At 49.5% G+C, this 25,956-nt stretch overlaps 1 protein-coding gene and 2 long non-coding RNA genes across 4 annotated transcripts in view; 2 read left to right on the top strand and 1 right to left on the bottom strand.

Annotated features, from left to right (window-relative positions):
* The window catches only part of LOC135241910 (uncharacterized), a 16,744-nt gene extending 5,605 nt beyond the window's left edge, over positions 1 to 11,139 (top strand). The window contains exon 4 of the long non-coding RNA XR_010326159.1: positions 9,896 to 11,139. This is a non-coding gene — a long non-coding RNA (uncharacterized LOC135241910). The remainder of the gene's footprint in view (positions 1 to 9,895) is intronic.
* LOC135241909 (uncharacterized) lies at positions 907 to 19,482 on the bottom strand. Of its 2 annotated transcripts, none has more exons than XR_010326156.1 (3): positions 19,298 to 19,482; positions 15,167 to 15,219; positions 907 to 1,779 (listed from the first exon to the last, which is right to left on the bottom strand). It is a non-coding gene; the product is annotated as an uncharacterized LOC135241909 (long non-coding RNA). The 2 variants fall into 2 exon arrangements; XR_010326155.1 differs by lacking the exon at positions 19,298 to 19,482 and adding an exon at positions 17,409 to 17,482.
* LOC135241905 (L-lactate dehydrogenase A chain) lies at positions 17,585 to 25,956 on the top strand. The gene is made up of 8 exons (XM_064312682.1): positions 17,585 to 17,737; positions 20,928 to 21,065; positions 21,453 to 21,570; positions 21,934 to 22,107; positions 23,138 to 23,311; positions 23,892 to 24,009; positions 24,740 to 24,863; positions 25,064 to 25,956. Exons 2-8 carry the CDS (start codon positions 20,937 to 20,939, stop codon positions 25,226 to 25,228), a joined length of 1,002 nt encoding a protein of 333 aa, XP_064168752.1. The 5' UTR covers positions 17,585 to 17,737; positions 20,928 to 20,936; the 3' UTR covers positions 25,229 to 25,956.

The following is a 25,956-nucleotide window of genomic DNA, read 5'->3' as shown; positions in this document are numbered from 1 at the left end:
ACTTTTCAACCAAATGTAGCCAGCGTTTCACTTTTCACCCCAGCAATGTTCACAGAGACGTTTCTGCACGCCCACAGGCAGACCGTAAGGGTAAACGGTCTGTGGAACAGCAGACGCTGATGGGAATGACCTCTGAACGACCTCTGCCCTGTAGTGTCTTGCCAGCTTGCAAAGCAGGAAGCTGAAATCTCACCTGTGAGTTTCTTTGACCCTGCTCTACTGTCGAGTCTCACCTGTGAGTTTCTTTGACCCTGCTCTACTGTCGAGTCTCACCTGTGAGTTTCTTTGACCCTGCTCTACTGTCGAGTCTCACCTGTGAGTTTCTTTGACCCTGCCATGTCGAGTCTCACCTGTGAGTTTCTTTGACCCTGCTCTACTGTCGAGTCTCACCTGTGAGTTTCTTTGACCCTGCTCTATGGTTGAGTCTCACCTGTGAGTTTCTTTGACCCTGATCTATGGTTGAGTCTCACCTGTGAGTTTCTTTGACCCTGCTCTACTGTCGAGTCTCACCTGTGAGTTTCTTTGACCCTGATCTATGGTTGAGTCTCACCTGTGAGTTTCTTTGACCCTGCTCTATGGTTGAGTCTCACCTGTGAGTTTCTTTGACCCTGATCTATGGTTGAGTCTCACCTGTGAGTTTCTTTGACCCTGCTCTATGGTTGAGTCTCACCTGTGAGTTTCTTTGACCCTGCTTTACAGTTGAGTCTCACCTGTGAGTTTCTTTGACCCTGCTCTACTGTCGAGTCTCACCTGTGAGTTTCTTTGACCCTGCTCTACGGTTGAGGGATTACTGAGGGTGTCTGTTTTAACGGCGACCCCCCGTTGCTACAGGTCCAGCTGCCTGAGTATACCGTAAATATTACAGAATAAATACTTTAATCGTCCAAAGAAAGACCATTTTAAATTATTTTAAATAAAGGCGTTTAATAACATGCCTAGCTTTACACTCCACCTTCATGTCATGTCATGTCATTAAAATGATTGGTGTGAAGTGCACATAGGTTATAAACCACAATTTAATTTCCTAATTAAGCTTAAAGGTACCAGCTGCTGGTGTGTTTTCCTTAAATTAACTCTTGTTAATCATCCATAATCATCACAATTTGATTAATGAAAACAGATGTATAAGGTAGAAAACAAGCTGAGAATTACTGAAATTAAATAATGGATTTTCCGAATCTCTTCACTGGTAGAAAAAAAGCCTTTTTGCTCTTAATGAGAAATATAAATGACAAATCAGGGAAGTGTTTCTTTAGCTGGCAAAGTAGCAGGATTTCATGTGTGTTTAAATGAGACGACAGTGCATTGTGCATAAGGGCAGGGCAGACTTCCTCTAACTGAGTCCTTTGAGGGCAATGGGCTATTCTAGTAATAACACAACTCCACATAGTGTAGTTCATGTACTTGTGCATTATTTGTGAGTGGGGGTGGGGGTGGGGGTGAGGGTGATGGTGGGAGTGATGGTGGGGGTGTCTAGGTTCTTACTGCAGAAGTGAGAGTGGGGCAGAAGCAGAACCAGGGTTCTGGAGTCCTGGAACCAGGGTTCTGGAGGTGTGGAACCGGAACCCTGGGTAGCAGCACGGGTTCTTGGGCCTCAGTGGACACGCGGCTCCCAGCACCTCCCCTGGTTCTCTCCGGTCATCTGCTTCTGAGTGGCGAGAGGTTCCAGGTTGGTCACTGCAGTTTTCTGTTATACTGCAGTACAGAACGTCCATTGGGGTAGTGCTGAACTCAGCCATGCCTCTGAAGTCATTTTCAGAAGATGCATTAGATGTTTAACTTCAACGAAACACAGACAGAACACTCAGTGTTACAAGTATGGAGCTGAGTATCTAGCACCTCTGTAGATCTATGGTATCAGCCAGGGCTGACAGTGAAAATGTGGATGGAGCTTCAATTGTGTGGACACGCCCCCTTGGGATGCTTTACTCCAAGTGTTCCTTTTTATTACTTGCAAGATGAAATGAAATGAATCCATCCCATCAGCCCCCCCCCCCCCAATCTCCCTCCCCCAGTATTGTCTGCTGTCCCAGAACCCTGGAGCCAGATAATCACGGTCCCGTTTGGGGAAGTTTTGCATGCCCACACCCGGAACACTCCCATTGTATTCCTCAATTGCAGCTGTAAAGTCAAAGTGTCAACATGCACAGACACAAGAGCTATAGGTTTGGTAAATATAAATAAAACATAAGCCTGTTATTGTGGGTTCTCACCATTGGGACTGGGGGGAGCCCCTGTGCTTTCACAGGACGAGCCCGTCGCTAGCCTCTGTGCTTTCACAGGACGAGCCCGTCGCTAGCCTCTGTGCTTTCACAGGACGAGCCCGTCGCTAGCCTCTGTGCTTTCACAGGACGAGCCCGTCGCTAGCCTCTGTGCTTTCACAGGACGAGCCCGTCGCTAGTCTCTGCGCTTTCACAGGACGAGCCCGTCGCTAGCCTCTGTGCTTTCACAGGACGAGCCCGTCGCTAGCCTCTGTGCTTTCACAGGACGAGCCCGTCGCTAGCCTCTGTGCTTTCACAGGACGAGCCCGTCGCTAGCCTCTGTGCTTTCACAGACACTGCACTCTGCCAGGAGTCCCTCTTCCCTGTGGCGTGTAAACCTGATCTCTGTTCTGACACACTCTGTTCTGAAATGTGAGCACATGGGACATGCAGGAGGGCGTGTCCCCGAGCATGTCCCATGTGCTCACAGAGTTTGGGGGGGGGGGGTTACTGTGTGTGAGGAGGCTGAGCAGGGTTTGGGGGGTTACTGTGTGTGAGGAGGCTGAGCAGGGTTTTGGGGGGGGTTACTGTGTGTGAGGAGGCTGAGCAGGGTTTGGGAATGTGCAGGGGTGTAACATGCACGACAAAGAGCAGGTTGGAATATAAGCAGGTTTTGTGGGTTTACTGTGTGTGAGGGAGCTCGGACGCAGGCGTGTTGTGCTTTCACTGGGAGAGCCGGCACCTGTGTTTCGGGAGGTGTAGTCTGTGTTGCAGGAGGCCTGAGCAGCTTTTGGGAGGGTCGCTAGCCCGTGCTGTAAGGAGGCGTGAGCCCCTGTGTTTCGGGGCGTCGCTAGCCTGTGTTTAGGAGAGCCCGCGCAGGTGCTTTGGGGGCCCGTGCTAGCCTCTGTGCTTTGGGAGCGGTAGCCTCTGTGTTCCAGGACAGGTCGCTAGTCGGGTTTGGAGAGGTGCTAGCCTCTGTGTACAGACGCTGCACTCTGCAGGGTTTCTGGGGTGTACTGACTCTGTTGAGACTCTGTCTGAGAGCATGGGATCTGGGGGGGTGTCCGAGCATGTCCCAGTGCTGCACAGGTTTGGGGGGGTTACTGTGTGTGAGGAGGCTGAGCAGGGTTTTGGGGGGGTTACTGTGTGTGAGGAGGCTGAGCAGGGTTTGGGGGGGGTTACTGTGTGTGAGGAGGCTGAGCAGGGTTTGGGGGGGTTACTGTGTGTGAGGAGGCTGAGCAGGGTTTGGGGGGGGTTAAAAGTGGGCATAATAAAGAAATAAAATAGGGACAGCTGTACAAGGGCGCAGATATTTTTCATGACCGCTGTCCCCCCCCCCCAAGTGCATTTCTCAATAATGCGCCACGCTCTGGGGGGGGCTGTTCTGGCCTGATAACGGCGCCATGGCAAACATGCCATTTATCACAGCCCTCCCCGGGAGGGGCAAGCAGCAAATCAAAGTGAGTTCTGACTGTAACCAATCACTGATGGAGGCGGGATAAGTCTGGGGGACAGCCCTGACGAGGGTGGGGGGCGGGGGAGGGTTTGGGGGGTTTGGGGGGTCACGTTAGTAGGGTGACCCCTAGGGGCGCTCGTAAGGGGTAGGGGGGAGTGAGACAGTGCAGAGAGAGCTGTGAAACTGAGCGAGCCTCACTGTGAGGTAGCTGAGCTGAGCCCAGGACACAACTGTAGCTCTGCCTCCCCCTGCTGGTCAGAGGACGGCCAGTGCACCCAGCTCCTCCGTCAGCCTGAAGAAGCACATTTGTATTGCCAACGCTTGTTTGAGTTCCACTCTCTCTAAATCAGAGAGGATGGTGACGGTGACATTGGCTGTTTGACTGAAAGTTTTTTCAGCCAGAGAAACAGAAATGAGTGGTGTGTTTATGCGTTCTGGGTCAGCTCACTGTCCTTCTATATGTGTAATTACTGAAGGCCACACACTCCAGCAGGGTCCTCTCATTGCAGGGGCAGACAGTTCCACAGTGATGAGTCATGAGGACATCTAAAACAACACAAACTTTCCAAAAGCCTTTCGTATCTGTGTGTGCGCATGTTTGTGTGTACTTGTGTGTGTGCGTGCATGTGTGCGTTTATCTGTGTTAGTGTGTGTGAGTGAGTGAGTGTGTGTGTGTGAGAGAGAGCTTATGGCTTTAACCAGTCTTGAAACATTCCCATGAAGGAAGGAAAAGTTATCCTGATAAGAGGATTATATTCTTCTAGGGGGTTGGGGTTGGGGGGCTGAGGGGGAGCAGTCAGGTGCAGAGTGACACAGAAGAGCTCTGGGGTGAGAGGTCACACAAGACAAGCTGCAGAAGGGAGGGAGGAACAGAGCTGGTAGACTTTAGGCCCGTAGGAAGGGATAATCCCTTACAGCCAGGGACCAGTGTGTGGGAGCAGCGAGCAGCCAGAGCAGCCAGAGCAGCCATGTCAAACTACTGCTCCTTATTAATGACACAGCCACCACACGGGGCAGAGAAGAGGGGTGACAGGCACACCTTTAAAAATCAGAAGATTTTTTGGGGCTATCAGAACAGGGGGTATCAGAACAAGGACTATCAGAACAGGGGCTATCAGAACAGGGGCTATCAGGACAGGGGCTATCAGAACAGGGGCTATCAGGACAGGGGGTATCAGAACAGGGGCTATCAGGACAGGGGGTATCAGGACAGGGGGTATCAGAACAGGGGCTATCAGAACAGGGGGTATCAGAACAGGGGGTATCAGGACAGGGGGTATCAGGACAGGGGCTATCAGAACAGGGGGTATCAGGACAGGGGGTATCAGAACAGGGGCTATCAGAACAGGGGCTATCAGAACAGGGGGTATCAGGACAGGGGGTATCAGAACTGGGGCTATCAGAACAGGGGGTATCAGGACAGGGGGCATTTTGCATGAGTGCAAAAACATGTGTTTCCTTTGTAATTAGAGCCCGGTGATTACAATGTAAATAATTGCCATATAAGATGCAAATTGTTAATCAAGTGGAGAATTTGGCGCTAGCAGGATAATGCTGTAATTACAGAGGCGCTAATGCAGGAAGCCAAGCTGCCCGAGCCTGACAAACCCGCCCAGGCCTGACAACACCGCCCAGGCCTGACAACAGCGCCCAGGCCTGACAACACCGCCCAGGCCTGACAACCCCGCCCAGGCCTGACAACAGCGCCCAGGCCTGACAACAGCGCCCAGGCCTGACAACAGCGCTTCAGTTACATTGACCAGATCCACGATCATTCACCTCTTTCCCCATTCACTGCCTGCGTGGCCCCAGGCAAATATAGAGGCCCAGTGTCTGTGAAATGAAGTCTGGGGGGCTGTGGGCACAGCGAGGAAGGGATGGGGGGGGGGGGGTGAGAAAAGAGACATCCCAAAAATAGGAAAAGCAAGGAGGGGGTGGGGCTGATGAAAGAGGCATATGCACTTGACCTTTTAACACAAATCGTTCCAATTCTCCCCCGTACATCACTGCCATGGAAACCCCCCTCCCCCAATACATCACTGCCATGGAAACCCCCCTCCCCCAATACATCACTGCCATGGAAACCCCCCCCCCCCCCCACATCACTGCATGGAAACCCCCACCCCACCCCACATCACTGCATGGAAACCCCCCCACCCCACCCCACATCACTGCCATGGTAACCCCCCATATATCACTGCCATGGAAACCCCCCCCCCCCACATCACTGCCATGGAAACCCCCTCCCCCCACAGGCACAGAAGCGCTCCTCCAGGGGGGGTGCTCTCACAGTTGACCCAGCAGTTATTTCCCCAGGCGTTACCTCCCCCACTGCCCAATAAACAATATCCACTGGTGCCAAGAGGTCAAAGGTCGCTGACTGCGACCCCTCGGGCTACTTCCAAATATCCACTGAATCACGTTCATCTCCAGTCTTTGGTAATTAAATAACGACAGGGTATAATTCTCGCCATTCGTATGATGTAGTAAAACTCTGCAGATGCCGAAGGAGGTGGACGTAAAATGAAACCAAACAGACTCAGTCGCTAAGTACTGCCAAGCCTCTATGGGGAGAGCACTGCTGTAAACCCCTCTGCTGCCCTATCCAGACCCACCCCAACAAACACCCTCCCAATCCAGCATCCCCTCTGCTTCCCTATCCAGACCCACCCCAACAAACACCCTCCCAATCCAGCATCCCCTCTGCTTCCCTATCCAGACCCCCTGCAACACCCCAATCCAGCATCCCCTCTGCTTCCCTATCCAGACCCACCCCAACAAACACCCTCCCAATCCAGCATCCCCTCTGCTTCCCTATCCAGACCCACCCCAACAAACACCCTCCCAATCCAGCATCCCCTCTGCTTCCCTATCCAGACCCCCTGCAACACCCTCCCAATCCAGCATCCCCTCTGCTTCCCTATCCAGACCCACCCCAACAAACACCCTCCCAATCCAGCATCCCCTCTGCTTCCCTATCCAGACCCCCCCAACACCTCCCAATCCAGCATCCCCTCTGCTCCCTAATCCAGACCCACCCAACAACACCCTCCAATCCAGCATCCCCTCTGCTGCCTATCCAACCCACCCCAACAAACACCCTCCCAATCCAGCATCCCCTCTGCTTCCCTATCCAGACCCACCCCAACAAACACCCTCCCAATCCAGCATCCCCTCTGCTTCCCTATCCAGACCCCCTGCAACACCCTCCCAATCCAGCATCCCCTCTGCTTCCCTATCCAGACCCACCCCAACAAACACCCTCCCAATCCAGCATCCCCTCTGCTGCCCTATCCAGACCCACCCCAACAAACACCCTCCCAATCCAGCATCCCCTCTGCTTCCCTATCCAGACCCACCCCAACAAACACCCTCCCAATCCAGCATCCCCTCTGCTGTCCCTATCCAGACCCACCCCAACAAACACCCTCCCAATCCAGCATCCCCTCTGCTTCCCTATCCAGACCCACCCCAACAAACACCCTCCCAATCCAGCATCCCCTCTGCTTCCCTATCCAGACCCACCCCAACAAACACCCTCCCAATCCAGCATCCCCTCTGCTTCCCTATCCAGACCCACCCCAACAAACACCCTCCCAATCCAGCATCCCCTCTGCTTCCCTATCCAGACCCACCCCAACAAACACCCTCCCAATCCAGCATCCCCTCTGCTTCCCTATCCAGACCCACCCCAACAAACACCCTCCCAATCCAGCATCCCCTCTGCTCCCTATCCAGACCCACCCCAACAAACACCCTCCCAATCCAGCATCCCCTCTGCTGCCCTATCCAGACCCACCCCAAAAAACACCCTCCCAATCCAGCATCCCCTCTGCTTGCCCTATCCAGACCCACCCCAACAAACACCCTCCCAATCCAGCATCCCCTCTGCTGCCCTATCCAGACCCACCCCAACAAAACCCTCCCAATCCAGCATCCCCTCTGCTTCTATCCAGACCACCCATAACACCTCCAATCCAGCATCCCCTCTGCTTCCCTATCCAGACCCGCTGCAACACCATCCCAATCTACCCTCAATAGGCAGATCAGAGCAGTTGACAGGTTTATTTTACCTTTTTGTATCTACCTCTGTGTTTCCTGAAAGGCTGTGTGGCTTCCAGACAGGCAGATAATTCACAGACATCCTCACTGGGATTAAGAGCAAATCAGTCAGAAGGCCAATGGCTTTCGTAAAAACAATGAAGCACAAAACAAAATGGCAGCCCGCTGTGAGGACTGCATGCAGTATGGCTAACCTAGCCCTGTAATGGAGGAACATTCTTCTGCCGTGATGGAAAACAAGGACCTGGGCACTCAGCAATGATGGGACCAGACACCCACATCATACCTTAAAGTTTCATCATAATATTGATAGGATTTTCACTTTTAGCAGTTTGATTTTATCCAGTTACAAGTTGGCAGGAGTTGTAGCCCAGTTGGAAAGCATCGTAAAACTGCGCCAGTCTTTTGTAATCGCACAGGAAGATGCCATGGCAGGAGGCTCTCAAAGCAGGCAGCTCTCATAGCAGCTCTCATAGCAGGCAGCTCTCATAGCAGCTCTCATAGCAGGCAGCTCTCATAGCAGCTCTCATAGCAGGCAGCTCTCATAGCAGCTCTCATAGCAGCTCTCATGGCAGCTCTCATGGCGGCTCTCATAGCGGCTCTCATAGCAGCTCTCAAAGCAGCTCTCATAGCGGCTCTCATAGCGGCTCTCATAGCGGCTCTCAAAGCTGCTCTCATAGCAGCTCTCATAGCTGCTCTCATAGCGGCTCTCATAGCGGCTCTCATAGCGGCTCTCATAGCGGCTCTCAAAGCGGCTCTCATAGCGGCTCTCATAGCGGCTCTCATAGCGGCTCTCATAGCAGCTCTCATAGCAGCTCTCATAGCAGGCAGCTCTCATAGCAGGCAGCTTTCATAGCAGCTCTCATAGCAGGCAGCTCTCATAGCAGCTCTCATAGCGGCTCTCATAGCGGCTCTCATAGCAGGCAGCTCTCATAGCAGCTCTCATAGCGGCTCTCATAGCAGGCAGCTCTCATAGCAGCTCTCATAGCGGCTCTCATAGCAGGCAGCTCTCATATAAATCAGGGGTATTTAAACGGGATACTATTAATTTCACATGTAGCTAATACTTGATTTTTGTTTTATTTTTAAACTAGCTGCCTTGGTTCATGGTTAAAGTTAAATTTTACTACAAAAACTTATAATTAAAGGGGATGTATATCGCTCTTGACTCAGTCTTGCAACTGGTCTGTAATCCAGTCCAGAAAACCAGTGGGTTCTGCCCCAAAGCTCTGTGCAATATCGGCAGACCAGCGGCAGGTTTGAGAGGAGCTCTGTGCAATATCGGCAGACCAGCGGCAGGTTTGAGAGGAGCTCTGTGTGATATCGGCAGACCAGCGGCAGGTTTGAGGAGAGGAGCTCTGTGTGATATCGGCAGACCAGCGGCAGGTTTGAGGAGAGGAGCTCTGTGCAATATCGGCAGAGCAGCGGCAGGTTTGAGAGGAGCTCTGTGTGATATCGGCAGACCAGCGGCAGGTTTGAGGAGAGGAGCTCTGTGTGATATCGGCAGAGCAGCGGCAGGTTTGAGGGAGGTGTGATATGCAGACCAGCGGCAGTTGAGAGGAGCTCTGTGTGATATCGGCAGACCAGCGGCAGGTTTGAGAGGAGCTCTGTGTGATATCGGCAGACCAGCGGCAGGTTTGAGGAGAGGAGCTCTGTGCGATATCAGCAGACCAGCGGCAGGTTTGAGAGGAGCTCTGTGTGATATCGGCAGACCAGCGGCAGGTTTGAGAGGAGCTCTGTGCGATATCGGCAGACCAGCGGCAGGTTTGAGAGGAGCTCTGTGTGATATCGGCAGACCAGCGGCAGGTTTGAGAGGAGCTCTGTGTGATATCGGCAGACCAGCGGCAGGTTTGAGAGGAGCTCTGTGTGATATCGGCAGAGCAGCGGCAGGTTTGAGGACAGAAGCGGAAAAGGTCACTAAGCACGCTGTGCTTCTACCGCAGGGCTGAGCAAGGAGGGCTACGGCTGCTTCGAGAGTTCAGGCCAGCTTCTGCTCTCTACTATTCAATTAGCACAATCATTTACACGGCCTGACATTTTAGCTACATTCCATGATATGAACAGCAGCGGATGACTGTTCTTATGCCTGTGTGTCTGTATTGTAACATTTTACTGAGGTCTAATATACGAGTGAGCCACTGTTGTTGTGTAATGACTAATTAGCTCATTCAACCAGGGTACCTAGAGGCCGTAAAAACCTGCACTGGCCCTCCAGGACCGGAGCTGCCCACCCCAGTCCTGCACACCCTGGGGGAGGAAGCCACCGAGAGCTCAGCCTGGCAGGATATAAACCAGCCCAGCCCTGAATTTAACCCTAACCCTAACCCTGCTCCTGGAGATCTATTATCTACTGCTTCACTCCAACCCTAACAAAGCACTCAACAGCTAGAGCCCTGCTCCTGGAGATCTACTATCCTGTAGGGTTTCACTCCAACCCAAACAAAGCACACCTCACTCAACAGCAAGAGCAGAGCTGCCCAACCCTGCTCCTGGAGATCTACTGTCCTGTAGGGTTTCACTCCAACCCAAACAAAGCACACCTCACTCAACAGCAAGAGCAGAGCTGCCCAACCCTGCTCCTGGAGATCTACTGTCCTGTAGGGTTTCACTCCAACCCAAACAAAGCACACCTCACTCAACAGCTAGAGATCTGGTTCAGCTGCTCTTTACTTCGCTGCTTTTCTGACTTCTGGACTCTGGAATGGCTGGGCCCACAGGGTCCTCCCTCCTTCCAGTTCAGAAGAGTTTAGGAGCACGCACACACACACTGACCCGAGTGCTCTGTCAGTTTAGGAGCACACACGCACACACACACACACTGGCCCAAGGGGCCAATGAGAAAGATGCCAGTTCTGGTGCAAAATATCTTGTGTTATTATCATAGTTTTTTTTTTTTTTTTTTAGCTCCAACATGAATGCTTTGAGTAATTAGAAACTAATCTTTGAAAACAATACTGCTCAGAGGAAGAGACCTATAATGAGGGACCTTTAATGTTTTCCCTGCTTTACACAAAATGTACATGCTGTTAATTAAAATCTGTAATAAGGCATAAGCATCACGCTTTACTCTGTGGAAAGGCAGGAGACAAACGAAATGAAACTATATTCCTTGAGGCAGGGATGCTGCTCTCAGTGTCTCTCTCTGCTGGTCAAATTATATTGATTGCTAAAGTGCATTGGGTATGTTGCACTGCAGTTATTCAAATTCTCCTGATAAATGAGGCTTAATTACAATTTAATCAATCAATCACTAGATAATTTTGAGTAAGTTTGAAATGTGCAGTGCTGTAGTGATTTTGGCTTTTTACTTTTCTCTTTCATGAATCATGTTACGTGAATAATACTTTCATAAACATAAAAACAGATCTTACTTTCATCCCATCTCATCACTTTTTTAATAAACATCTAATGTGAAAAATGTTCTAATGTTTGCATTTGCATGTAATATTTTTTTACGTACCTACATGCTGAGTATTAGTATTAGATGTGGGTTATGGATGCACTGTGATTATTAATGCACTAGATGGCACTATTGTGATATAACTGAATAAAACAGTTCTGTTTAAGTTTACTGTACAATACCACTTCAACAGCAATGTCTGTGGTTACCTTTTGTGCTTCCTAAATAAAGCATTGCTCACTCTTGCTAGTTTTAAAATCCAACTAGTGCAAGAGTGCAAGAGTACGAGAGTAGTCATGGTTTAATGAACATGAAAGACCCGTAAAGAGTGTTTTTCTTACATCTACATTCCTTGTAATAATTTACAGAAATGTATTGTTCTGCAGTTTAAAAGGGTATACAATGCTATTCACTGGCACCCATTTTGTGCCCAATTTTTCATACCTTTAAAATGGTAAATGGACTGCATTTATATAGCGCTTTTATCCAAAGTGCTTTACAATTGATGCCTCTCATTCGACAGAGCAGTTAGGGGTTAGGTGTCTTGCTCAAGGACACTTCGACACGCCCAGGTCGGGGTTTGAACTGGCAACCCTCCGACTGCCAGACAATCGCTCTTACCTCCTGAGCTATGTCGCCCATAAATGTCAGCCAAGATCACAGCTATGTTACTTACAGTAATTCTGGTTTTGGATGCCCTCACACCTTTACAAGAAAGGCTGACATCAGCTGTTACTCAGATCACCCTCACCCCCTTTTTAAAGTACAGAACATATGACCTACATTTTGGTCAACAGCAAAGACTGCACAGACATTCTGCACAGAGGAGAGCAGCACAGATAGAGAGCAGCGCAGAGGAGAGCAGCACAGATAGAGAGCAACACAAAGGAGAGCAGCGCAGATAGAGAGCAGCACAGACAGAGAGCAACGCAGAGGAGAGCAGCACAGATAGAGAGCAGCACAGATAGAGAGCAGCACAGAGGAGATCAGCACAGAGGAGAGCAGCACAGATAGAGAGCAGCGCAGAGGAGATCAGCACAGAGGAGAGCAGCACAGATAGAGAGCAGCGCAGAGGAGAGCAGCATAGATAGAGAGCAGCACAGAGGAGAGCAGCACAGATAGAGAGCAGCGCAGAGGAGAGCAGCGCAGAGGAGAGCAGCATAGATAGAGAGCAGCATAGATAGAGAGCAGCACAGAAGAGAGCAGCGCCGATAGAGAGCAGCACAGAAGAGAGCAGCACAGATAGAGAGCAACACAGAGGAGATCAGCACAGATAGAGAGCAGCACAGAGGAGAGCAGCGCAGATAGAGAGCAGCGCAGAGGAGAGCGGCACAGAGGAGAGCAGCACAGATAGAGAGCAACACAGAGGAGATCAGCACAGATAGAGAGCAGCACAGAGGAGATCAGCACAGAGGAGAGCAGCACAGATAGAGAGCAGCGCAGAGGAGATCAGCACAGAGGAGAGCAGTAGGGATAGACAGCAGCACAGAGGAGAGCAGCGCAGATAGAGAGCAGCACAGAGGAGAGCAGCACAGATAGGGAGCAGCACAGAGGAGAGCAGTGCAGATAGAGAGCAGCACAGATAGAGAGCAGCCCAGAGGAGATCAGCAAAGAGGAGAGCAGCACAGATAGAGAACAGCACAGAGGAGAGCAGCGCAGATAGAGAGCAGCACAGATAGAGAGCAGCACAGAGGAGAGCAGCACAGATAGAGAACAGCACAGAGGAGAGCAGCACAGATAGAGAACAGCACAGATAGAGAGCAGCACAGAGCTGAAGCTGAAGCCTGTTTGGCTCCATATGAAACAGCAGCACACCATCCTCCCCTGTGCTGAACTCATTTCCATATCCAGCAAAGCACTGCACAACCACAGCGAGAGATCCCACCCCCTAAAATCCCAATCAATTAGGACACAAAATGAGAGCAATACGCTTACAGAAAGAAATGTAATTGGTTACCAACTACGCAGAATGAAAATGGCTGCTAGTCATTTGCATCAGCATCATATTGCCCCTTTTAATCCACGCAGTCTGTTCAACTGACTTCTGCAGGATGTTGATGGTGAAATCTCAGCTGCATTCAGTGGAGATCTCCAGAGGAACAGGCAGCTGTAGCTGCGATGGAACTTAGCACGATGCATCCAACTAAGCACCAAAATAGGCCCTGGAGATGATCTTGTGTTAATAAGCTTCAAGATGTCAGTTGTAATAAGCCCTAGGATCTATATACAGGGAAACTGGGGAAGCACTCAGGGCCTGACTTACCAAGACCTTTAGCCTGTGCAAAACCAATAACGCAACTAATGATTGGTGGAAAAACAAATGTGGTGACCAATCACTGGTCACGTCATTGGTTTTGCGCGTGCTAAATGATTTTGCAAATGCTAAAGGCCTTAGTATCGAGCCCTTAGACTGCTATCCTACTGCTTGTCACATATTGAATTAATAATGAAAATTCTTCAGTAAGAACGGTTGACCGGACATCGTACATCTATGTTTCAATTAAAACTTAATTTCAGTCTTATGGTTTTAAAATATTTAAAAATAAAGGATAGCCTACTATAACACAAAGTTTATTTCCCACATATGTACATATAAAAGCACACTTTGTGGTTGTGGTTCTGGAAGGATTGAATGAATGAAAAAAAAACACAACTTATGCCTTCCAGGCATTTGTGATGTAATTTGTTGTCTACATAGCCTCATAAAAGACACAATGGTTGCTATATGGTTGACAATGATGTATTTTTAACATTTTGTTACATCTAGTTTTAAGGTTTCCAGTCATTTTTCAGCAATTAAATATTCATAGTTTTCCTGGAAGCCTTTGCATGCATTGACTGCTTGAGTATGTGACCTACAGACATCGGCAGGTACTGAGTATCTTCCCTGGTGCTGCTCTGCCAGGCCTGTACTGCACTTCCCTGGTGCTGCTCTGTACTTCCCTGGTGCTGCTCTGCACTTCCCTGGTGCTGCTCTACCAGGCCTGTACTGCACTTCCCTGATCCTGTGGGGGTTTAGGCCAGGGTTACCTGTAAAGCGTATTGTGACAACTGCTGTAAAATACACTATAAAATTTGATTGATTGATTGATTGACTGCTGCTCTGCCAGGCCTGTACTGCAGCCATCTTCAGGTCCTGCTTGTTTCAGGGGCAAGCAGCCTTTAGTTTTCTCTTCAGCATATGAGATGCATGTTCAATTGGAATCAGATCGAGCTTCCTTGACTCACTGGCCCTACTCTGATCCTCATGTTGAAGAACGCCAATAACAGACTCCAATGACAATCAAACGCCTAGACTAGATACTGAAAGCTCTCTTACACCTGCACTTAGGAGCAACGGAACTCACTTGACTAATTATAAACTCCTGCAAAGCCATATGTCTCAACCATTATGGTTTCCTGAATTAGGAGGGTGGGGGGGTGTTGTGTGTATAGAAAGTGCTGTAATGTCTACACAGTGAAATCAATATGTAGAAAAATACCCTTTAATATATGAGGAGAATCTGTACTTTAACTACGTGAGAACTGTTTGATTACAAATCTAAATTTGTTGAGTACAGAACCAAATCAATAATAAAAAATAAGCCTTTGTCCCAGACATTATGGAGGGCACTGTATTTTCTACAGTCTATCTGGCCCGGTGTGGGTATCTGATTCTGGTGTGGGCATTACTAAACCAGTGTACTGTAATTTCCTATGTGGTAACTTTCCAGGTAACTAAGCAACGCTTTGATTAATATAGGATGTGGTCCTGAAACGTAGGCTACGTGCGTTATTAACGTTCATCCTGTCTTGCAAGTTAAACTGACATCGACTGCACGTGGCTGTAAGCTACCACACCTTGGATGACTGACAAAGCAACATAACCGAAATATATGATAGAGGGTCCTCGTCAAACTTTGCACTTAAATTTTTTACATCCACGTGACGAGCAACCAGACAAACGGACGATTTATCACAAAACGCTAATTTAGTGCACATTTCGTGGTTACATTATATCTACAATAAAGAATATATAGCTGGTGCTCTTACATTAGGCTAGCCTACCTTCAGCTATCGCCTTCACGGTCTGAAGGGTCCGACCCAACAAGTTGGTGCACCTGAAAGGGAAGACAGGAAGAGACAAGGATCACATTGTGTAATGCATGTTATCGCCATGGTTACCGCAGCCGTAACTCAGCTTCCACGTTGCAGTTAGGGGGTTCTCTGCATGTTGAGCTACGCACTGAACTCTATGGTACGCTCTACGATTTCACGGCCCCATCGGGTTGAGAGGGGGAAATTCAGCGTGATACCACGTGACTTGCTTCATCAGGATACCTCCATTCCACACAGAACTCTGGAATGTCCCTTGTCGGTGATTTGAGACAATGTCAGGACACACTAAGGTAAATCTGAAACTGAGGCACTTTTGAGAGAGACTCCAATGCAGGCTTAGCTTAAGATAAGTACACCTCTGGGTCACAACTGAAATGTACCAGACTGCACCCTGCTTGGACATGGAGGTCTCCTCAGATAACCATGAAGACAGCTAATTATCTTTATAATTGCTCTGCTTGCCTTCACTGTGGTTTGTATTTTATTTCATTTTTTAAGAATTGGACCAGCATTCCAGCCTTGTGCTTATTTTGCAGTCAAGTTGCCTCATAAAGGACTGTGTAATAACCACTATCAACAGAATATGGACCATGTGGCAAATTGCCAACCCTCACCATCCCATCAAAAGGGGGGTGTGGCAGCTGCAAGGGCATAACTTTAGCTTGAATATTAAGGGGGTTGAAATGCACAGACAGTCTGTGCGCAGTCCCTTCGGGGCATACCAATGTGTTTTAAAAGAACAAACTATGAAATTATCATTTCTGGTTAATTTTAAGGGGAAAATACTTCAGACTACGGATAAGTTCATCCCAAACACATCATGGAATCCTCACTTTTATTACATGTTGCGCTTCTCATGGGCTGCCCAGTGGTGCTGTGGGGAACCCTGCAGTCTCACAGCAAGGTCCAGGGTCTGAATCCTGGCCGGGGCCTTTCTGTGTGGAGTTTGCATGTTCTCCCCGTGTCTGTGTGGGTTTCCTTTAGCTACTCCGGTTTCCTCCCACAGTTCAAAGACATGCAGGTAGACTGAGTGTTGACTCAAAATTGCCCATAGTTATGTGTGAGAAAATGGTGAGTGAATGGTGAAATTCCTGCCTCTCACCCAATGCATTCTGTGATAGGCTCCAGCAATCCTCATGACCCTGCCCAGGATAAGCTGTTATAGATGACAGAGGATGGATGGATGGATATTTTTCTCATCAACACGCTATATTATTGGGGGGGGGGGGGGGTGTTTGGCCTGTTTTCTAATATTTGTAACCCCCACCCTATAATTTAAATTACAAGAATTTAGCACAGTGATTTAAAATGCCAGAGAGTGATGTCCATCCACCTGAGTACCATGAGCAGACATCATAAGACCAATGCATCTGTATAAAATAACATAATGCATCTGTATAAAATACACTATGCAAACAGCAAACAAAACGAAGCAAATCCGTGCTGTTCATTTAAATGGACTTCTTTATGCTCCCTTGGACTGCTGGGGATGTGTTTATTTAACTCCTCTTTAATTTGGCTGTTGAGTTTTGACAAACAGCAATAGTTTTTAACACGACATAATGACTAGAACAGGCCGTTCAGCCCAACAATGCTCTCCATTTCCTAACTAAATTGTGCCCAGTGCTCTGATTACCTACAGACTCGTTGTACCTAACAACGTATCAAGCTTGGTCTTGAAAATCCCCAGAGTTTCTGCCTCTACTACATGACCTGACAGCCTATTCCACACAGTGACTACTCTGCGTGAAAAAATGATTCCTAATTTTAACTCATCCAACAACAGAGATAGGTGCACTTTAAACCAGAATTTAGCCCAAACCGGTCCAAGCTACTGCTCAATAAAATGAAGAGGAGGGACTTCTTCCTCTTATTTTGTGCACTTCTACTAAATTTTGTACTGGGGAATTGTGTTCTTTTATTGTTAGTTTAACCTCGCCTATTCTTAACGTTTGTGTGCACACTGTTAAATGAATGTGTACTTATTCTTTTTGTCACGTTTCTGTGGGTATTCCGTCAGTTAAACTAATATAACGGTGAATTTACTTTAATGCAGTTGGGCGTGGAATAGGTCCAACTGCATGAACGTTTGTTTTGTTGTATTTCAGTCCACTTCGACAGATTAAACACGTTGTAAACTTTTCTTATCAAAGGTATGGGAACCCCACACCACAGCAACAGACATACTAACGTAGTTCTTAACCGTGAGTGGTCAACTGCATATGGAAGGCCTTCTATAACCGCAAGTGCTTCCCTGGCATTTCCTCTCGGCGGTTTCACACAGCAGAACGCTTCTTCGGACGTGACATTAAGCACAAGATACCAAGCCACGCCCGAATTAACTCTTCGTGCACAGCGTCAGTAGGCGCGTGCGGATATTTAAACAGCGACCAGCTCCGCCTCCCTTGTCACTGCTGCAGAGCTACGAACATCTAGCGCTCGGGAGAGAGGGAGAGCCCAATCGAAGACATTCCAGCTAAACGCTTCAACGTATTTTCTACTGTGACGGAAATTTAAAAGGTGAGGATCAACACAAATTACAGACATGTAACAACTTGAACAGTAAAAGCAATACAGACAGTAGCCGCTGAAATTGTTGTAGCTATCTAACAGTGCCACCGGTTGAGCGCAGTTTCAGCATCACCAACCGCCACGGACATTAGGCTAACTATAATTAATTTTTCTTTTTTTGTGGAGGTCATAGTCTGAGAGAAGCACATTACTTGTGATTCACGCCTGTATGCCTCACAACTATGCGATGTTCAGAGCCGGAAACGGATTCAATGCGGCTCATAGAAAATGTGTATCCTCCTGCAGTTTCCTCTGGTAATATATATACATATATATATGACTGGGCACGTGTACAGAAACATACTTTTCTGCCGTCTGTGTAAGCGCTTGATTCAGTGCAAGTGTAGTATTTTCACGGAATTACATCCTAATTTTGTGATGTAATAGTCCGCGAATCTGGCTCTCCCTGTCTATCCCTCTTCTTTTGCTAATAACCCAGTTTTGTTGGTTGAGTCAAGCTGTTGCACGAGCTCGTGACAGAGATGCGGAGTTACCTGGGCATTACGGGCATATTATGGCTTTCTAGTCAGATGTTAAGCAACACTGACTGATTTGCTGCACTCCTTATAAAGTAGTCGTATTATTGATATTATGCCAATTTTTAAAAATTATTATTCTGAACACGCACTACTGATACGAACGAGCGCAGGATGCTGTAGCAGTTACGTAAAAAAAAACGTAAATCGTAGCGGCTAACTTTGTTACTTTATGTTGTTTTAAAAATGGTAGTTTACATAACTCCGGGAAAGCCTAATAAACTGTGTATAACAATGGTGGTCAGTGGTTCTCGTATTGATTTATAATGGCATGATAACTGCCTGTTCATGCATGAAAGGTGACCCAGGAATGAGATTAATTTATCCCTCGGGTCGCAAATGCGGCTCTATATTTAACTGGACGCATACAACGCCAAATTATTAGCATTTTAAACGATCAGTACTACTACGGCTGAATGAATACAATTAATGAATAAAGTTTGGTTTATATGGTACGTTTATACTATTTACCTATATTTTTTGGTTACCGGTTGAATAACCAGTTCCTCAAGACAAGGTTCACTGTAGTACTTAGTAGCGTTTAAAACAGTATTTTGGTTTTAAAAATGTTCTGAGCATTCTTAATGTGGACGCAATGTAAACAATACCCATTGCATCCGCTAATGAATAAACGAAGACAAGGATAGTACAGTAATACTAATTCAGACTGCTTTGGGTCAGATTGCGTTGCAAAGGGCTATGAATATCGTTTGGTCCAACAGGCAAATCGCAATAGGCTATTGGGTTAATTAGTTTATTGCACGAGTTTCCACTGTAAAGCAAGATAAATGTAACAAATAACTGTAGAAAAATGATAAGGTGTTGGCATTGGTAATTTGCATCTCAGTCTTCGCAGGAATTAAAAGTAATTGTAATTATTGAAACGCCAAACGCCCTTAGACGTTAGTGCGGGCGTACGTGCAGTTTCAGGCTAGCCGGTGCGACAGAGATGACATCAGCGTTTCTGACTCACCGCAGTAGCTGCCACTGAAAGGATGATTTCGTGGAGCACGTTCAAGATGATGTGGAAATTACACAGATATTGGTTGTCGTGTGATAGCTGCGGATATGACTGTTCCTACCAAAGGGGAATTCATCTCACCGCCGACTGGCCAGCACTATTACTATTAACTCTAAGAACAAGTACAGAGCGCCGCGCTTATTTTCTGCGGGCGTTACCACTGAACAGCCCGGTGACGCTTGTCATTCATATTCAGTTGCACTGCGAGCTACGTCACAACATGTAAAGCTAACGTATCTATAAAAAAGTAACGCATCTATGGGGAAAGAGTAACATTCATCGCGAATGGGGTTATTAGGCAGGCTTCGGTATGTTGAATCCATTTCGCTTGCAGCAGTTTGTTCCCGTTTTCAGATCTTGGCTGAATATGTAGCCAGAAAAAAAATGTTTGGACTTAATGGACAAGGGTGCGACTCACTTATATTAACGACCCCAAAGCTTTGATATTTAGAATTGTAGTTTAAGAGATAACGTAGCCTATTCCTTGTGGGGTAAGGAAATAATAAATCCGATCGTAGACATTTGAAATACAAAGATCGATTGTTCTTTGAATGCATACGTCGTAAAAGGCTTTGGTGTTTTATGCGGGAGCAGAAACGACATTTGGTTGTTGTGTAGCATTGTTGTAGTCATCTCACAATAACTGTAGAGGGACATGATATGTAACAGATGCAGCAGTGCATGCTGGGAAGACCCAGACCAGTCTTCTGTAAAGGGAAATCTCCAGAAGAGCTGACTCCCCGCACGTGCATGGGATCCTGTATCCCTCTCACTCGCGATGTGCAATAAATGGCGAGAAATCACCTGAATGTAGCAGCGGTGAGAATGTTTAGACAAAGATGATATCATAACCCAGACAGACACCAGGTATCCGGTGGAAACTGCGTTCAGGGCGTAATGGTTATGGGCAGTAAGACACCATTCCTACCAGCTACTGCACACACTGCTATGAGTAACGAGTAAGCCAAGACCTGCTGATCCTCTCAACCAGGAGTAAAAAAATGCATCCCATAATAGTACTCAGTGCACAACTGTCAGCAGGGACATTTGAAGATGTGTGATTTAGCAAGAGCCACTGCAGTAGAGCACAGGAGTGAGGCCCCAGGCCTGGGGGGCCGCACTGTCTGCTGGTTTTGGGGTGTTCTTGGCACCAGAGGTTTCAGTCAGAGACTGTCTGAAGAATCCACACATCTTGTTGTCGAGGCCTGAGAGGAACTCACTAAAACCCGCAGGCACTGAGGCACTCTGGGAGTTTAGTGTGAGACCCTGGAGCAGATGCTCATGTATTTAGTATTTCTCGTAAGTCCAGCCAGTGAAGGGAGGCATTTAAACATGCTTTTCTTATTTATAGTGACAGGATAGGAAAGTCCTCTTGTGAAGTTATTGAAAAACAGTTTTATAGAGGTGTGAGAAGCTTATCCAAATGAACCTCTTAGTCTATAACTACCGAATGTGAGAGGGAGTGACTGTGGACTCTGACACAGAAGGGGCCTTTCAGAGATTACGCAACAGTCTCACCCACAGACTAACATGTATAACTTCATTTTCACACTCTTGCTCTACCCTCCCTCCCCCCCCCCAGGCTGTGGTGATGTCATCCACACACGAGAAGCTGATCACTCATGTGATGAAGGAGGAGCCAGTTGGCTCCAGGAACAAGGTGACGGTGGTGGGTGTCGGTATGGTTGGCATGGCGTCGGCCGTCAGCATCCTGATTAAGGTGAGGAAAGGGGCGGGGCAAGAGGGTGAGGCAGGCTGGTACCTCTCTCTGGAGAGGAATAAACTAGAAGCCTGTGTGGGGGTCAGTGTGATTATGACATCCTCATCCTCCGCACGGTGAAGGGCGTGTGCCCGGGGAGGCTGTACTGGCGTAAGGCCACGCTTCGCACAGAGAGAATTCCCCCAGCATGCCGGTGTCTGATGACACGGCGGCTCTCCGTACACGTGAGAGTGCAGAGGACAGAGAGGCTGAGCTGCCCCCCCCCCCTCCCGCCGGTGAGCAGGAGCTGCTCTCCATATGCGTGGTAGAGTGATAGTGTAAATGACAGAGAGGCTGAGGGCTGAGCTACTCTTCGTCTCTCCCCCCCCCCCCCACCATGGCGAGCAGGAGCTGGCGGACGAGGTGGCGCTGGTGGATGTGATGGAGGACAAGCTGAAGGGCGAGGCCATGGACCTGCAGCACGGGGGGCTCTTCCTGCGCACGCCCAAAATTGTGGCCGACAAGGGTGAGGAGTGGGCGGGGCTGGGGAGGAGTGGGCGGGGCTGGGGAGGCGTGGGCGTGGCTGGTGATGAATGGGCGGGGCTGGGTAGGGACATGACCGAGGACAATAACAGAGCCTCGTGCATATTGCACTGTTGCATATAAAACTGGAAAAACAGCTACTGAACACAAAAGCTCAGGAAGCAGAGAGAGCAGAACAGAATTAATACAGGATATTAGCATCAGGAGAGATGCTCAGAAATCTGTTTGGGTTCATCATTACCTGAGTGTGTGCTGAGCATGAAGGAGTTCCTGTGCTCCTCAGTTTTGTGGGGCAGATCTGGGGCTTCGTGTTGGTGAAGTGGGGCGTCTATGACTTTGTTCTCAGACTACAGTGTGACCGCCAACTCCAAGGTCGTCGTGGTGACAGCTGGCGCTCGCCAACAAGAGGGGGAGAGCCGCCTGAACCTGGTTCAGCGCAACGTCAACATCTTCAAGTTCATCATCCCCAACATCGTCAAGTACAGCCCCAACTGCATCATCCTCGTGGTGTCAAACCCCGGTGAGGGAGGGGAAGGAAGGGGGGAGGGGAGGAGGAGAGGGAGGGAGAGGGGGAGGGAGGGAGGGAGGGGGAGGGAGGGAGGGAGGAAGCTGTGAGGGCAGGAGAGAGGGAGGGAGGCAGGGAGGGTGGGAGAGAGTGCAAATTTGAGTGTGTGAGAAAGTAGGACTAGAAGGGGGTGAGGGTGGGAAGAAAGGAGAGAGAGATGGAGGGAGGACAAGATGGATGGAGGGAGGGAGAGACACAGGTGAGATCCCTTATGAGCGTCCTGATTACTTACTTCAGAAGCTTTGCAAACGAGGGATATCACAAAGTTTTCAAAAATACTATCATTTAAATTCTTCCTCAGGTTATAGTGGGATTGTCAATATCTGGGAAGATAAAAACACAGGCCTTATTGTAATAGAATAATAATCATTATTGCCAGCTAGCATGCTAACAATTCACCTTCACAAGTTCCATAGCTGCTGTGCTACATCTGCAACAGTACACGCCGTAAGCAGCATTATCATTACCTGCTACTGTTGGACACACATAAAACACAGCAGCTGCAGCACCGAGCTCCAGCTCCCCTCAGCAGGGTGGAGACTGAGATCTGAGCTGCTGTGTTGTTCAGCCTGGGCATGATCAGGCTCACATTTCCAGCAGGGAAAGCTAATCCCACCTGGACTGCGTGCCAAGCGTGAGCCACACAGGTTACCACCGTAACTTCAAGAGCGGCATTCAGCTGCGGCGAGCGCATCATATGACACTAGCAAGCCCCTCCCACCCCCCTGCAGTGGACATCCTGACCTAACGAGCTCCCCCCCTCCACCCCCACCCCGCAGTGGACATCCGGACCTAACAAGCTCCCCCCCTCCCACCCCCCACCCCGCAGTGGACATCCGGACCTAAGGAGCTCCCCCCCTCCACCCCCCCCCCCACCCCCCGCAGTGGACATCCTGACCTAAGGAGCTCCCCCCTCCACCACCCCCCCCCCCCCCCACCCGCAGTGGACATCCGGACCTAACAAGCCCCCCCCCTTCCCCCGCAGTGGACATCCTGACCTATGTTGCCTGGAAACTGAGCGGCTTCCCCAGGCACCGCGTCATTGGCAGTGGCACCAACCTGGACTCCGCCCGCTTCCGCTTCCTGATGGGCGAGCGGCTGCACATCCACCCCTCCAGCTGCCACGGCTGGATCGTCGGAGAGCACGGGGACTCCAGCGGTGCGTCCGTCTGTCTGTCTGCTCTCTGTCTGTCTGTTTGTCTGCCTGTCTGCCTGCTCTCTGTCTGTCTGCTGTCTGTCTGCCTGTATGTGCACGGGGACTCCAGCGGTGCGTCCGTCTGTCTGTCTGCTCTCTGTCTGTCTGTCTGCTGTCTGTCTGTCTGCCTGTCTGTGCACGGAGACTCGAATAGTGTGTCTGTCTTTGTCTCCTCACATTTTTTCTTCTCTGTGAAGAAAAAATACTGGTCTGATCTCACAGAGGACTGACGTCTGGTCCACACACTAAAAGATGGGGCCGTCCAGTTGGGTAGAAAACAAAGCCATTACACTACAGGCATTTGGCAAACAGTCTTCCCCAGAATGACTTCCCACAGATTTTGCATTATTTTTGGTGTAATATCCACTTATACAGCTGGACAGTAAGGTTAAGCACCTTGCTCAAGAGTACACTGGTAGTGTCCTACCTGGGAATCGAACCTGCAGCCCTTCCATTGACAATCCAGTTCCCTAACCACTGCACTACACTGCCACCCGTGAAACAGCGGTGATCAGTCAGCTTGACTGAGCTCTTCTCTCTCCAGTGCCGGTGTGGAGCGGGGTGAACGTGGCCGGAGTTTCCCTCAAAGAGCTGAACCCCGAAATGGGAACGGACAAAGACACGGAGAACTGGAAGACCGTCCACAAAATGGTGGTCGAAGGGTGAGTCGCACGAGGCCCCCCTCCCCCAGCCCTGCCCATCCCTCCCCATCACCATCCTTTGTGAATGATATTACAAAGGCATCAATAAGCCTTCCTGTATCACAGCAGTAATAATCACAGTCATACTTGGTCTGTGCATTGCAGTTCCCATTTCATGCAGGTGAATGCAGTACATTTGTATGCTGGGAACTCTTGATAAACAGCTGAACTGAATTTCATGCACAGTGCCAAGGGGGCGTGGAAGCGGGGTGGGCTGTAACAGGGTGGGCTGTAATGGGTGGCTGTAACGGGTGGTGGCTGTAATGGGGTGGATGGGCTGTAACAGGTGGCTGTAATGGGGTGGGTGGGGTTAACGGGTGGGCTGTAACAGGGTGGGCTGTAATGGGGTGGTGGGCTGTAACGGGTGGGGTGTAACAGGGTGGGCTGTAATGGGTGGGCTGTACGGGTGGGCTGTAACGGGGTGGGCTGTAACGGGGTGGGCTGTAATGGGGTGGGCTGTAACAGGGTGGGCTGTAATGGGGTGGGCTGTAACGGGGTGGGCTGTAATGGGGTGGGCTGTAATGGGGTGGGCTGTAACAGGGTGGGTGGGCTGTAACAGGCCCCATTGCTGTGTTAGCTAGCATAGCGTAGCTTAGCACACAAAGTTCAAAAACAGGGAAACAGTTCACCTTATTCTACAGCACCTCCCCCAGAGTGTATGAATCCTCACCCCTCCCCCCTTTGTCCTCAGTGCCTATGAAGTCATTAAGCTGAAGGGGTATACCTCATGGGCCATCGGCCTGTCCGTCGCTGACCTGGTGGAGACCATTATCAAGAACTTGAGGAAGGTACACCCTGTGTCCACCCTTGTGCAGGTGAGTTTTCATAATCCACCTGGTACACACACGCACACACACACTCTCTCACACACACACACGCACACGCACATACACACACTCTGTCTCGCACACACACACACACACACACTCTCACACGCACATACACACACTCTGTCTCACACACACACACGCACATACACACACACACACACCCTTGACGCGCTCTTCCTCCCCAGGGCATGCACGGTGTGAAGGACGAGGTCTTCCTCAGTGTGCCGTGTGTGCTGGGGAACAGTGGGCTGACCGACGTGGTCCGCATGACCCTGAAGCCCGAGGAGGAGCAGCAGCTGGTGAAGAGCGCAGAGACCCTGTGGGGCGTCCAGAAAGAGCTGACGCTGTGAGGACCGCGCCCCAAACTGCGCCCCTCGCCCCCGCCCCCGCCCCTCCCCCTCGCCCCCGCGCTGGCCCCGGCCCCTCGCCCCCGCCCCTGCCCCGGCCCCTCCCCCCCGCGCTGGCCCCTGCCCCTCCCCACACCCCCAAAGAGAACATGGGGGACCGCCCTAAATCCATCACTGGATCCACGCGCGCCCCCCTTCTACCAAACGCTCCCAAGACTGACCTCAAACTGTTACACCCCTCAACCAGACCGCTCCGGCTCCACCCAGCAGGGGGGGGGGGGGTTAGGGTTCTCTCATAGTCGTAAAGCAATGTTACAGGGCCATCTGTCTGTGTGCATGTGTGTGTTGTACATACTGTATTTAGTCTAACCCTTCCTGTAGACACAAGCCCAGCACTTAACACACAGCACACACAGCTTTGAAGTTAACCACCTGGGCATTCTGGCTCCCATTCTGCCGTGGTTCTGTATTCTTGCACAGAACCATTCCCTGCCACCCTGTTCACACTCAAATCAGGGATCCCACCCCCGTCACAACAGGTCTGCTGCATCTTACAGATGAAACCCAGCCACCCACACACACTCCAGAGAACTTGGACCTAACCCTGATTTTAGCATTTCAGCTGAAGAGCACTGGACATAGCCTTTCACTGCCTCACAAACTTCAATGGAAATATAAAACCAGGTAACAAACTTCACACATTTTAATTATTTTACTTATTTAAATATAAA

Source organism: Anguilla rostrata, chromosome 16 (assembly GCF_018555375.3).
Source record: "Anguilla rostrata isolate EN2019 chromosome 16, ASM1855537v3, whole genome shotgun sequence".
Classification (NCBI taxonomy): domain Eukaryota; kingdom Metazoa; phylum Chordata; class Actinopteri; order Anguilliformes; family Anguillidae; genus Anguilla; species Anguilla rostrata.
Note: the sequence above shows the minus strand (reverse complement) of the source record. Positions and strands in the feature narration are given on the sequence as shown.

Bases quoted from the DNA above. Each gene is read 5' to 3' on its own strand.
- LOC135241905 (XM_064312682.1), top strand. From the start codon at position 20,937: ATGTCATCCACACACGAGAAGCTGATCACTCATGTGATGAAGGAGGAG. The intron at 21,066-21,452 runs GTGAGGAAAGGG...CATGGCGAGCAG, and splicing joins CCGTCAGCATCCTGATTAAG to GAGCTGGCGGACGAGGTGGC. The intron at 23,312-23,891 runs GTGCGTCCGTCT...TTCTCTCTCCAG, and splicing joins AGAGCACGGGGACTCCAGCG to TGCCGGTGTGGAGCGGGGTG.